The following is a 13,583-nucleotide window of genomic DNA, read 5'->3' on the forward strand; positions in this document are numbered from 1 at the left end:
TAACCCAACTAGCCAAAGATGTCACGTTTAGGGGGGGAATAGTTACCACGAGCTAACAAACAGCACTGGCTGTACCAGCTATGCCCTCAGTCAGTGCACGTGAACAGCAGCAGTCCCCATGTTCATTCATCTCAGGCTGTTCGTTCCTGGGCCTACATCATGGGTACACACGGCCTATAGACCAGGATGTAACATGTCAGTGCCTAGCCCGTGTATGTGGAAACGGGCGGTACCCACAGCATTACCCCCGGAATGGGTATATTTGAGTGGGGGGCACCCACCGCTCGGGGCTGCGTGGGGATTCACGGTGCACAGCCCTGTGCACTCGGCCTGGGACAAACGGCAGACACCCGAAGCATAAAAGAGAACACAGACCGTGAAGCCCTGTGCCCTCAGCCTGGGTACACGGAAGTGGCGGGAAGCCCACGCTCTACATACATGCATGCGCAGCCTGAATACATGCAAGTGCCATGACACATAGCGCTGGAGGTCTGACGGGGTTTGCGTCCACAGGCCTGCTGCTACAAGGAAACTAGAACCACATCCCCAGGAGCTCTACTGGCGGCTCCGGGGCTCACATCCCATGTTCCCACCGTCGGGGTACACCGGGCTACAGACGGCCTCACCCACCCCACTGAGGGCAGGCGGTACAGTAGCGTCTCTCTGGGGCAGACTGGCAGTTGCTGCCGGGGGCTGGACAGAGCCGGTGGCTGACAGTCTTCGATTGTTATTAATGACCCATTTAAGGATGAAGGTAGCTTGAGTTAATTACCTAGCAACGGAGACCCCTCCCCCTGCCCAGTGACCAACTCTGTGAACAATGAGCGGAGCTGGGCTCCCATTACCTGCTTAATCGCAGCTAACTGAGCCCCATTGTGCGCCCCCGCCAAGCCCCGCCCCCTCCCTTCCACGCTGGGCTCCTAATCCCTTCATGGGATGGGCCGGTGCCACGGAGGAAGAAACCCGACGAGGGAGGGGGCATTCCAACCAAGTTCAGCTCCACTGAACCGGGACGAGTATCGGGAGGACAGGGAAAGGTCACAAGGAAAGCTCCCTGCGTCTGAGGCGTGCAGACACAATCCTTCACACCCAGGTATATATGTGTAAAAAACTCCCTACCCCCACACTCCATGAGACTCTGGTACTGGGATGGATGTGTAATGAAGCTGCCCGCTTCTTAAGTGGGTAGACGCTTCACCAGACCCCGATACTGCTATTTATGTGTGAGAAGCGCCCTCCCTGCCTCGAAGGTGTCTAGACACACACCATCAGACCCAGGTACTACTGGTATGTATGTACAAGACTGCCCTGCCTCTGATGAGCGGAGACACTTCACCAGACCCCGGTACTGGCATGTATTAGAAGCGCACTGCCTCTGAGGCATGTAGACATTCCACCAGACCCTGGTACTCATACAGCCATCTCCACCACCTACACACAGATCCATCATAATGCCTTCCTAGCCTGCTGGGCGAGGAACACGATGCAGAGCAGCTACACTATTGCTATCCTCATACAGCTAATACCAGTACTAACAACACACCTGCTACAAGCACAAAAAATACTGCCAAATCTTCTATAAAACAAAGTCACATCATCACCAAAGCACATTCCCTAAACTGCTGCTGGAGGACTCTCAAAAAACAAGCATCACATCTACAACCTTCTCACTGACACACAAACTGACTAACTTTTCACAGTTGATTCATGGTTGGGAGACGATATGGCTCTGGTGTTGCATCAAACAGTTCCTCAAGGCCATTCAACTATCATACAAAATTGTATAAGCAAAAGAGGAGGAGGTGGGCTAGCTGTTGTATTTAGGCAAACATTAAATATCACTAAAGCTGACGACGTCGCCATTAGCGGCTGCGAGCATCGTCATACTGCTGTGTGAGCAGGTAAAAAAGGAAAAATAAAATGATAAAAAGAATGCACTATCATTTTATTTTTCTGTCCTTGCTCAGCTGGTATGGGACGGGGCTGTGTCAGAGGAGCAGGGGGAGGAGTGGTGGCACCCTAAGTGTGCATGACCGTTTGGCCGGCCAAACAGTCATGCACACTTATGTTTCCCACTGGGCTCTGTTGCACAGCCTTGGTGAACATGCCCAGGCTCCCAGTCCCTCTCTGAGTGCCAAACCACAGCACTCGGACCAATCACAAAGCTGCTAGGAGTCTGGAACCCTGGGTGCTTTCTGCCCATGGAGTCCCGTAAGCGGACATAGAGGACCGAGGGGGCCTGCACACAGGTAATTGATTTTTTTCCCCATTCCCCCCACAACCCACCTCCCCCACTGCCATTAAGTAGCAGCCGCTACTGGTCTCCATACAAGATTGTGAGGCCCTCTTCACCAGATGCAACCATACACCATCTTCCTACTGTAACCTCACACTCCTTTATAGAACTCCTTCTAGAAATGCAACATTCCCAGACACAGTTTCAAATCTTATAACAATACACTCCAAACTATGTATTCTGGGTGACCTAAACAAATGTTTGAAAAAGCCCATCCAAAAACATTCACCACTGGCCTAGACGCACTGAACCTACATCAGATTGTCCACAAACACCCACACATCACTGGACACATCCTATACGTCATTTTTGCAAATACAAAACTAGTTAAATTTTAAACAATTACTCCAGTCACATGGTCAGACCACCCGTTTCTTGCTTTCCAACATAGAACACAAAGCAACACACCTAAATCCACCTTACATGCAGCCCCATCTAGACCATTGAACAAACTCAATTGGGAACACTTAGTAACACAACATCCAGTACACATCTAGACACTATAAATTCTGTTCAAGACCTATCTAGTTGACTACAGGAAGATTTTGATATCCTGATACCACTAAGAACACAACAGAACAAGAGAAAACGGGCACCTTGGATAAATACAGAGCTAAGTGAAAAAATCAGCAAATTAGAAAGCTACAATGTACCCAGCTCAAAACAGACACCAATCAAGACAAAATTCACCTACATACACTTTACAGATTACACAAGCCAGCAATCAGACAAAGCTAAGGAAAAGTACTATTCAGACAGAATACAAAATGTGAAATGTGCAAATAAAGAATTCTATAAAATTCTCACAGAATTTCGTAAACAAAATTGCCTAGGAGTTCATCCCATTACTTAAGAATTCACGGACAAACTAGCAAATCATTACACAACCAAAGCAGACATTTTGGACTCCTACCTTCCCCACCCCAAAAAACACTTCAAGAGTACGCTAACCCAGCCTCTCTTTTCCTTCCAACAAATATCATATAATGAAGGTATGGACCTAGTCAAAGCAAGCAGGCCTACCGATCAGTGTTCACCATAAACCTTCAAATAAAATTCTTCTCACTACCTCTGCTGCCACACCAGTAAAGGAATCATCAACAATTATTTAAGTACAGGAATATTTCCAGAAGATCTGAAAAAAGTAATACATACGCCCAGTACTAAAGACAACAAACCTGGACCCGCTTACCCCTGACAACTACAGACCAAATTACAAATGGACCTTTCCTGGGCAAACTGATAGGAAGGGTGGCATTCGCCCAGATGTCACAAATCATTGAAGATAATTCCATACTTTCAGACTGTCAAACAGGATTCGACCCAGGAGGAGGCACAGAATCTGGCCTCATTGCCACCTGGGATGGCCTGAAGAAAACAGTTGACATGAAAGGGGTTGCTGCACTACTTCTCTTGGACCTCTCAGCTGCCTTTGAGATGGGTAACCATGACACTCTAATACAAAGACTCTACAAAGCCGGCATAGAGGGAACTGCCCTCGACTGGATCACATCCTACCTTGACAAGCATTTGCAATGCAATAGGTCTCGCATTAGGAAAGTGTGAGCTATTGGTATTATAAATGACACATTTTTTTAATATGTGTTGGCTTCGAAAATATATAAATTAATAGCATTGTTATTCACAAAGCCAATAGCTTACACTTTCCGAATGCGAGTCCTATTGGCTATGGCACAGTGCTGTTGTGGTGCTGAGTGATGTGGTGGTGTCCCCGAGTGATGTGGTGGTGTCCCCGAGTGATGTGGTGGTGTCCCAGAGTGATGTGGTGGTGTCCCAGAGTGATGTGGTGGTGTCCCAGAGTGATGTGGTGGTGTCCCAGAGTGATGTGGTGGTGTCCCAGAGTGATGTGGTGGTGTCCCAGAGTGATGTGGTGGTGTCCCAGGGTGATGTGGTGGTGTCCCAGGGTGATGTGGTGGTGTCCCAGGGTGATGTGGTGGTGTCCCAGAGTGATGTAGGGTGGAGTCAGAGGGTGGAGTCGGAGGGAGAGCAAGCAGTAACAGAAAGAGCGTGGGTGCGAGAGCGAGAAAGACGTAAAGAGGGGTAGGAGGAGAAGAAAAAAAATAACACACGAGTGGTGCGCACTTAGAAATTGAAAAAAATTGAGTTAAAAACACCTGGCAACTGCTTATATTTTTCAATATTCAGCATTGAAATTGAAAGTAGGTTAGCGAGAGGGATGTTACGGGGAGAGTGAGGAAGAGCGCGAGAATGAGCAAGAACTACTGGGGAGGAATGGAGATAAAGAGAGCAAGGAGTAACAGAAAGAGCGTGGATGCGAGAGCGAGAAAGACGTGAGGAGAGGAGTTTTTATTGAGGGTCAAAAAGGCCCACTGGTGAGCTTTATCTAATGCATGGCGAGTGTAGGGCTAAAAAAGAACAAGATAGCGGGGGTGCATTCCTTTCAAGTCTGATGTGGGGGCGGCAGCCTTTGAAGTCTGATGGGGGGGGGGGGGGGGGGGGAAGGGGGGAGGGCAAATGGTGAGGCACATGCACTGGCCATAATCCGCATTCCAAAGCTCTCTGGCATCAAAGGAAGGGTGGGAGGGAACGAGCATATGGGGTGTGAGCCATAACGAAAGTAAGAGGGGGAGCAGGAAGTGAGGCTGAGTGCGCGCTGGCGAAAGCAGTCCAGATGCCTGCTTCGCGCTTGAATGCTTCACAATAACTGGCCATACACCGCATTTTTAAAGCTCTTTGGGAGACTTTTCTTTTCCTCTTACTATACTCTCGCCAGCAATGCGCCAGCGCATTGTCTCAGGCGAGACCCAAAAACCGAACTAATGCCATCCATATCCTCCCTTCTCGTTCAAACCGTACTTCACAAAAGCAGGGGTCCCTCAAGGCTCTATCATCTTGCCCATGCTTTGCAACATTTACATGAATTCATTACCGGCATTGATCAATCAATTTCACCTTACGTGCTCTATGTAGATGGCACACAAATACTCCTTAAACTGGAAATCCCCAAAGACATTGGAAGCTCACAAATTTTCAGTTGCCTCAGCCATGGATCAGTGGATGACATGGAGCCATCTCAAACTGAATGCTTCCTAAATGAAAATGAGGTAGTGATTGGAAAAATGATGAGCCACTCTCTGACTGGCGATCTGGTAAGACTACCTAAAGTATCAAAGGAAGTAAGAAACCTCGAAATTACCATAAACTCCAAGCTATCAACGAATGCCCAAGTGGACAACCTAGGAAGATCAAGCTCGGTTAGTATAAAAACTCTGCCACACATCTTCCCCCACCTGGGATTTCCACACAAGGTCCAGGCTACTATCTCTCTTGCACGATCTAAACTAGACTACGCCAATAGCCTCTACCATGGATCATCTTTAACAACTATAAAAAGACTACAACGGATTCAGAACTCAGCTGCCAGACTACTCTTACGTATAAAGCCACAAGCCCACATTTCCCCTGCCTTGAATACCCTACATTGGTTACCTGTTTCCAGAAGATCCACATTTAAGCCGCTTTGCATCACCCACAGACTAACACAACCTCTCGTCATCAGGACTAAAAATCACTAAACACATTCAACAAATAAACCTCTGCTCTCGAGTGGCACCTCGCCTCAGAATCACTAGCTGTTTGGGGGGGTCTCCAATTTGCACTCTATTATTTTCAAATAAAGTTATTCATAGTTGTGAAGGTTTTTAATTCGTAATTTTCATTATCCTTTTTAGCCTTTATTTACTTCCTTCTTTTAGTAACATCCATTCAATTTAATCAAATTCGCATATTCAAAATGAAGACTGAATATATAAAAAAACTTCACAACATATAAATAACTATTTGAGAAGAATAATTGAGTGGAGACGCCCCCCCACATCTGGGGACAGCACATCTAGTGATGTACCCATCCTCATAAGGATTCACCAATCACCACAAATTAAAAAGACTAAATATCATTCACCCAAATTACTAGCAATTTACCAGTAAGTGCGAGAGGCTAATTCCTATACAAGTCCAACATATGATACTCGCCTCAGAATCCCACCATACAAGAAAAAAACTGCTGTGACACCACCTCTGTACAAGGAGCCAAACTATGGAACTCCTTACCCCCAAACATAAGATCCATGGTAAAATAGCTTATCTTCATAAGACTACTCAAAAGTTGACTCTTCACCCACATAACCACCATACGCAAACATAAAAATAAATCGTATCTCTATTTATAGAAGCATTTATTTGGACTATAGATCTGTACCTACATGTGTATTGCTTCGTATAAACTAGTTTAATAATTAGGTTTATAAATATATAGATATTTGTTAGTTCTGGCAAACAAATGTACATATTACTTATGGTTATATTATTCTATGTTTAACATGTATATAGGTGACTGCGTAAATAAGTAAATCTTTTATCATAACGATCTGTAATTGCCTCACTATTAAATTACACAAAATGTATATAGAAAAACAAATCTACTACCCTCCCCAATGCACTATTCTATTGCTCATCCATACCTCTCTCAGAATATCCTCTATCTCCACTCTCGGACTCATCCCAAATCCCATTCTACTACTGTGAGCCTCAAAATAACCATTTCTAGACTCTTCCGTCCTCTGCTATTCCTTGCACCATCTCATAACTCTCACTATTCAGATCTCACAAAAAAGCCTTTCTAAACCCTTCCCTGCTTACTCTCCCCACTCCACCTCTCCTCTTTACTCATCGCAAACCTCCTCTTGCGGCTAGGATCTCAAAATAGGCACTTTCTAGACCTTCCCTCTTCTGTCCCTTCACTGCCCTTTTCAATCCAATTAACATGTCCACCGCTCAAATTAATTTCATATTTTCTAATGATAATTCCCCACTAATCTTGTTTGTGTTCCGAAGTAGTGTGCTGCCCACTGAAAAGCACGTGGACACCTCATCAGGGGTAGCAAGTGCAATATAAATCCAAACCCTTCCCGCTTTCTGTCCCTTCGTCAACCCTTTTCAATCCAAATAAACTCACATGTCCACCGCTCAGATTAATTTCATATCTCCCTATACAAATTCACTACTAATCCTTTTTGAGTTCCGGCGTACCATGTTACTCAATGAATGCCTCGTCAAGGGTAGTAGCGCTATATAAATGTAATTATAATATATGTGTAAGAAGCGCCCTGCCTCGGAGGCCTGGAATGTGGAAATAACCTGCATTAAGCTCTGGTACAGACGGCAAGGTGTAGTCACCCCGTGTATTTCGCTGACTGTCCGACATACTGTCTAGCCATAGCTTGCTCACACATCAGTCCCGTGGCCCACCCCACCTAATCACATTAGTAGCATATGTACGGTCGAGTACGAATTTCAGAAAACACTGCAAGTCCCAGCATGCACATAGGCTGCGGTCTCGAAAATTAAGTGAAGGCCTGTGTGCATGAGTGGTCGGCTGACACTGATCCTCTCTGCGCCCAGAAGTCTGAGCAGGGGATTGATATCCAACAACTGAATGAGCAGACACTGCAAATTTAGAGAGCTCCGATACGTAGAGACAAAGAATGTATCGTCGTGTACTGCCCCCCACACCCAGTTTCTCACACAATGGCAGGAAACCCAGTAAAGAGATGAGTGAGAGAGACCGGAGTTTCGGCACTGAAAGATCCGGCTTCACGCTGGGATGATGTCATACATAGGAAGAAATATTCCCACGCCTAGACCGCTCTGGCGAACCCATAGATTTAAACCGACCGGCTTCGACAGCCCTAACGATTGAAGGGTGTCGCAATCCCGGACAGCACCAAAGCCCCTTTCACGGAGATTCTCCCCCAGCCAGGCCCGACGCGACCATCAACTTTCAAACAACCGCGGCCACGCCCAGTCACCTCCAGCGTCCATGACGTCACTTCCAGCCAATGACCTCTCACTCACAGCCAGACTCATACGGGGTCTCTCCCCAGCAGCCCCCTGGCCTGTCAGGGTATTTTCATATGTTTTCACTTCCCCTCTCAAACAGCTATGTCGGGTCCCCCTCCCACCCGCAAATGACAACCCGTCACGCTGTCACAGTGAAACACACAGCCAAAATCTGTGGCCCTCATAGAACGGCATGCAGAAGTGTTAGGGCTCCCATAGCCTGCCCCCGCCAGTGTCGGGGGTACCACAGAGCCTCCCGTCATCCTGCCTAAAAGTCTGCCTGGGAGTCCGTCTCAGAGTGTGATTCTCATCAGAGTCTGCCTGTGAGTCAGCCTCCGTGTCTGCCAGGGAGTCATCCTCAGTGTCTGCCAGGGAATAAGTCTCATTGGTCAATTGTGCTGCCTCCACCTGTCTCAGTGACTCTATAACACCCCCTCTTCCCCACGCACACCCGGTACAATGGGGTCTTATTCCAGCACCTCTCATCGCCCCCTCGTTATCCCATAGCAAGTCTTAGATGTGGACGAGCCAGAAAATCCACAGGGAGAGCCGAGCCAAGGGTCCGGCTTGTCTCCAAGAGCCCTACCTCGGGCCGAGCCCACATCTTTGGACGTAATTCGTTCTGGAAATGGCATACAACAAGATAACGGCTCTTCACATCGAAAGCAATCAATGTTCAACACATGGAAGCGTTTAACTTTAGAGCATTGGATTGCATCACTGCATTGAATTTAAGGAATGGAATGTATTAGGAATGATTAACACATAGATGCGAGAGTTTTCTGAACAGGACAGATCTTGAAGAGATCTTAAGATTCTCCCAAGTGTGATGATAAAGGAAAAAAGAGGCAAAGTGAAATAAGATCATTGTATAAGAGCACAACATATGGTCCAACAGGGAAGCAAAAACTGGTCCCAGAATTCCAGGCTGTACAATCGAGTCTCTACATGGGCCCCTCTTTCCAAATGAAGGCTTAATGCTTTGTCTGTATTTCTCTGAGGGCACAAAGGTCTGGCTTGTTTGTGGTTCGAGGTTTCAAGAAATCCTCGAGCTGAACGAGGCATCCAGATGAAGCCTTCTGGATGTCGGACCTGTGCTCACCCACCTGTAGACTCAGTGGTCGCATTGTCTCCCCCCACAACTCTGAGTGATCCCGTGGGATTTTACGGACTCCCACTCCTACCTAGAGGTCCATGAGTCTGTCAGAGCAGGGCCATGTGTTGAGTCCCACCCCTTGCCACGCCGCAGTGGGGCTTTAATAATTGCTCAAGCGTTAAAGCTCTCGCCACGCAGACTTCACCGTCTCACACCCAGTGGCGTGCTACTCGCCAGAAAAGTGCTTCAACACCCATCAGGGGTAAGTGCTATATGAATACAAACCTTCCTTCCCCTTTTATCCCTACGCTATCCTTCTCACTCCAAATAACTGACCAAATATCCACCACTAAAATTACTTCATATTTCACCATATTAATTCACCACTAATCATTTATGGGCTTCCTGAATAGCGTGCGTCAAAAAGCGCTATATAAATACAAACCATGTTCCTCCTCTATCCTTCTACTATCATTCTAAATAACTGACTAACTATCCACCACTTCAAATGTACTTGCATGTTTCACTATACTAATTCAACACTAATCCTCTATGGCTCTCGGAGTAGGGTGCCACCGAAAAAGCTCTTCGACGAGTCATCAGCGGTAGTAAGCGCTATATAAATGCAATTACAATACAATACCACTGTTTTCAATGCCGTGTTAGTCCCGCGCTCTGCAGCGGCACACCTGTGCGCGCTAGGGCCCCGGGAGCGCTCTGAGACATGGGAGGGGAGGAGGACACCTTAGTGTCCGGGCACGAGAGGATGCAGACAACAATACACGCCACGCCGCCGTGGCATGAGGGTCGAGGGCCACAAACGCACCCGGTCGTGCCCACAAGAAGGCATGCGAGGGAGAGAACAGCTGAAAGCGCGGGCTCGGCCCCTGCCTCCCCCCTCGGAGGCATCGGCGTCGCCATCCCCGGCCTCACCTCCACTCCCGCCGCGCATCCCGGGCGCTGCTGGAATTCCAGACAGCATGAGTTCAAGTTCCCCCGGTGAGATCACCCAGTCTGAGCCGTCGCACCCCCTGCCCCGGGAGGAGGGGTCACTTAGACACCGAGTCTTAGCAGCCAGTACATTGAACAGAGAGCTCTACACAAGGGGGGCGACTGGGCGACCGCCGCCCACAAACGCATGTGCCTGACTGGGGTGGGGAGGCAGGGACATTAACGCAGACAAAGGGGGCGCTCCCAGCCTCCCCGGGCACACGGTACCTCACTGGCTGGGCCGCGGGTACCGGGAGACCCCCCCCCCCCCCTCGAGCCAGCAGTCCTGCCGGGAGAGGAAAGGGTCCATTGCGCAGCGGCGTGGGGGTGAGCGTTGCACGCCGTCTCCCTTCATAATATCCCACACCACTAAGTCTTCCCCACACGTGGAGTCCCCCGCCCTTACTTCAGGAGGTTCTGCAGCCTCTTGCTGGAGTCTCTTCTCACCAGGACCGTAGACATCTTCCTCGGACAGCAGCTGAGCGCTCGGGACCTCTGCTCCAGGTGGTCTGCCCCGCAGCCCTCTCCTCACAGCCTAGGCTCCCTCCGGCTGGCTCCTTCCTCTCTCTTGGATTCAGGAAGTTGAGTGAGTCTGCTCGGGGCTCTCTTTTGTTTCCCCCTCAGTGTGTGTATCTGCCACCCCTCCCCCGTCCCTTCTCCGCCCCCACCCCTCCTGTCCCTCCCCTGCCCACGGTGCCTGTGGGAGCGGGGCTGAGTCACATTGCTGGAGTGCTTCCTTCCTCCATGCTCCACCTTCACCGTCGTGTCCTCTCGGCTTCCTCCGTCCATCCTTCGGGCTCCGTGGGTGCCATGTGCATCTGTTTCCAGCTGGCATCCACCCGCGGCGTGTATCCTCCGGTGCCCAGGTCTTTTCTGGATCCATCCCTTGTCAACTCTCATCCGTGCGCCGCTTCCGGCTACTCACTCCGCGAGTGCCCCCCCCCCCCCCCGTCTTCTGCGCCCGCTTCTCTCTGATGCCCCACTTTGCAGTATACTGAACTATGTGTGCCCCTCCCTCCACACGATGCCCGTCGAGGTGGATCCGTGCCCACCTAAACAAAATCCATGCTCCGGTACGTCCCTTACCTTCCTGCACACCCTCCAGCTGTACCCCTTCCCCTGTGTAGACTCACTCTCTATGCCCACCTACATAGCACCCTTCCTCCGGTACTCCTCCGTGGATACCCTCCCGCCATCTCTGCCAACCTACACGTGCACCCTTTCCCCTACTTTATCCGTCCCTGTGCTCACTTACACCCTGTGCTCACTTACACCCTCGTCCCTGCGCCCCCTTCCTCGTGTTCGCCTTCTCTGCACTTTCCATCTGTGCAAATCAACAGGAACACCCCCCCCCCCCCCCCCACCCCCACCCTCCGCGGTGCCCACCTGCGCGTGGATCCCTCTCTCTGCCTCTTCCCCCTACTCCACCTCCGCAGCCCTCTCCCTGTGTACAGCGAAGCACCACCCCACCGCCTTCCGTGGCCACTGGCTGTGCACCACTCTTCACGCTTTCTGTGTGCGCACCTCTCCCGTGTCCCCATCTTCGGAGACTGTGGACTGCCGTTCCATTCTTTCACCCCCGTCCTTTGTCTTTGCGCTGTTCTAATCCACTCCCGCCTGCTGAGGATCCTTTCAAGCACCTCCCTGTACCCATTACACATGCCCGTATCTCTTTTCTAATAGAACTACCGCACATATTTTGAGCTAGCGCCTTGTGTACATCCATTTGCCCGCCTGGCACTGGGTGTTTATGGATGCATGGAAGGAGACTACCGTTTTAAGACCAGCAAACGGCAGGGTAACTTGACCCCCCCTCTCCACAAGGAGCCCACCTTTATTTACATAACTCACAATCCTATGCACACGCATCAATGTACATTACATTCATGTATCAGTGATTGCACAAACAGAAGGAAGAGTACACTAAGGTTTGTCTTTCAATTCTTTTTGCCCAGCCAACACGTGTTTCGACGTAAGGGGGTTACCCCACAACTTCTTCAGGGCTACAAAAACATGGTCATGTCAAAATAAACAACAGATTGTACTCGTATGATTAAAAACATGGTGAAGGCACTTTTCACCACTGTGTTATCCCCAATTTGCAGGATACATCCTACTTGTGGAGCAGATAGTGCATGTGTTTCCACAGCATGCATGAGTGACTATGTTGACTCTTGCGGCGCTTCCCTAATATGTGCTACTATCTATGCACTATATGGTGCCCATGATGTTCAATATATCAAGTATGCTTATTAGTGTGGTTCCTGTTATCAGAATATTTTTCAAGACCCATCCTGCTTATATGCCGTGCTCGACTATGGCCAGTCCCAACCATGTGCTTAGGAGGTGACCCCTCCCTTTGTTGTCAACTCTTCTAACATGCCTGTTTGGCTTGTCGAGTATCTTGGTTCTCATCTCCTAAAATATATGGAAAAGCGCATGCAACAAACATCACCAAATGCACGGTAATGTGCTTTCCAAGTCCTATCTAAGGTTGGGATACCCAACAGTACCATCCTGAAACGCTCAATGGTATCATGCTCCTCTTACCTGTCCGCTGGTTTTACTTCTGACCCGTCAAGTGTGGGACGTTGGCCTGGTATATGATGTCCACTAATTAAAGTGGGCACCTTGCAGCAGTCCAAACAAACCTCATGGTGATTTAAGAGGTCAAAGATAACGTTAGAAAGCTATCAAAGTGGTAGCTGGGGAGAGCAGCCTTCAGGCTTAAGTCTTGAAAGAAAGTTAGGCAGCTGGTTTTACCAGAATGCAACCCTATTGTATTGGTTAAATGAAAGGCGAACCACACAGTAGTTATAAAAATATGTATTTATTATTATAACACACCTTAAATACCTCACAGTATCTGCTACACACAGATAAACACAAAGCACACAATACTGTAGCACAGAAACAATTCGTAAGTAGCACTATTACACAGTGGGCTCCAGGGGGAGACCAAACCATATACTAAAATAGTGGTATAAGAACCACAACTCGAGTCAAGACAGTGTCTAGAGATTAGAGAATCGCTGGGACCTAAGGTGAGTAAGGAGGGACCCCACAGAGGATGGGTGCAGTGTGAGAACACGTCCACGTGCTATGTACAATTCAATGGGAGAGTCGCGGTTGCAGTTTTAAAGTTTAAGAACCCTTCCCAGTTGATTACGAAGAAACCCTTTAGAACATACAAGGTTGGAGAGCCACCTCACCCGTGGCTACCTAAGTATCAGAGTTACCTATCCCAGGGAAGCCGGGTGCATAGGGCTGAAGTGTCGTTGGAAACCGCCGTCAATCTCAACGGAAGTCTTCAAAGAAATG

At 48.8% G+C, this 13,583-nt stretch overlaps 1 protein-coding gene across 2 annotated transcripts in view; it reads right to left on the bottom strand.

Moving 5' to 3' along the window:
- The window catches only part of LSP1 (lymphocyte specific protein 1), a 277,490-nt gene that overhangs the window by 142,674 nt on the left and 121,233 nt on the right, over nucleotides 1–13,583 (bottom strand). The window contains exon 1 of one of the 2 annotated variants that reach the window (XM_086957713.1): nucleotides 10,669–10,964. The exons of the other annotated variant lie outside the window; for it this stretch is intronic. Coding sequence (XP_086813839.1) covers nucleotides 10,669–10,724 — 56 coding nt within the window. The 5' untranslated portion in view covers nucleotides 10,725–10,964. Of the gene's footprint in view, nucleotides 1–10,668; nucleotides 10,965–13,583 lie in introns of those variants that run through there. 2 annotated transcript variants of the gene reach the window in all.

The sequence above is a fragment of the Lissotriton vulgaris genome, chromosome 2_1, assembly GCF_964263255.1.
Source record: "Lissotriton vulgaris chromosome 2_1, aLisVul1.2, whole genome shotgun sequence".
Lineage (NCBI taxonomy): Eukaryota > Metazoa > Chordata > Amphibia > Caudata > Salamandridae > Lissotriton > Lissotriton vulgaris.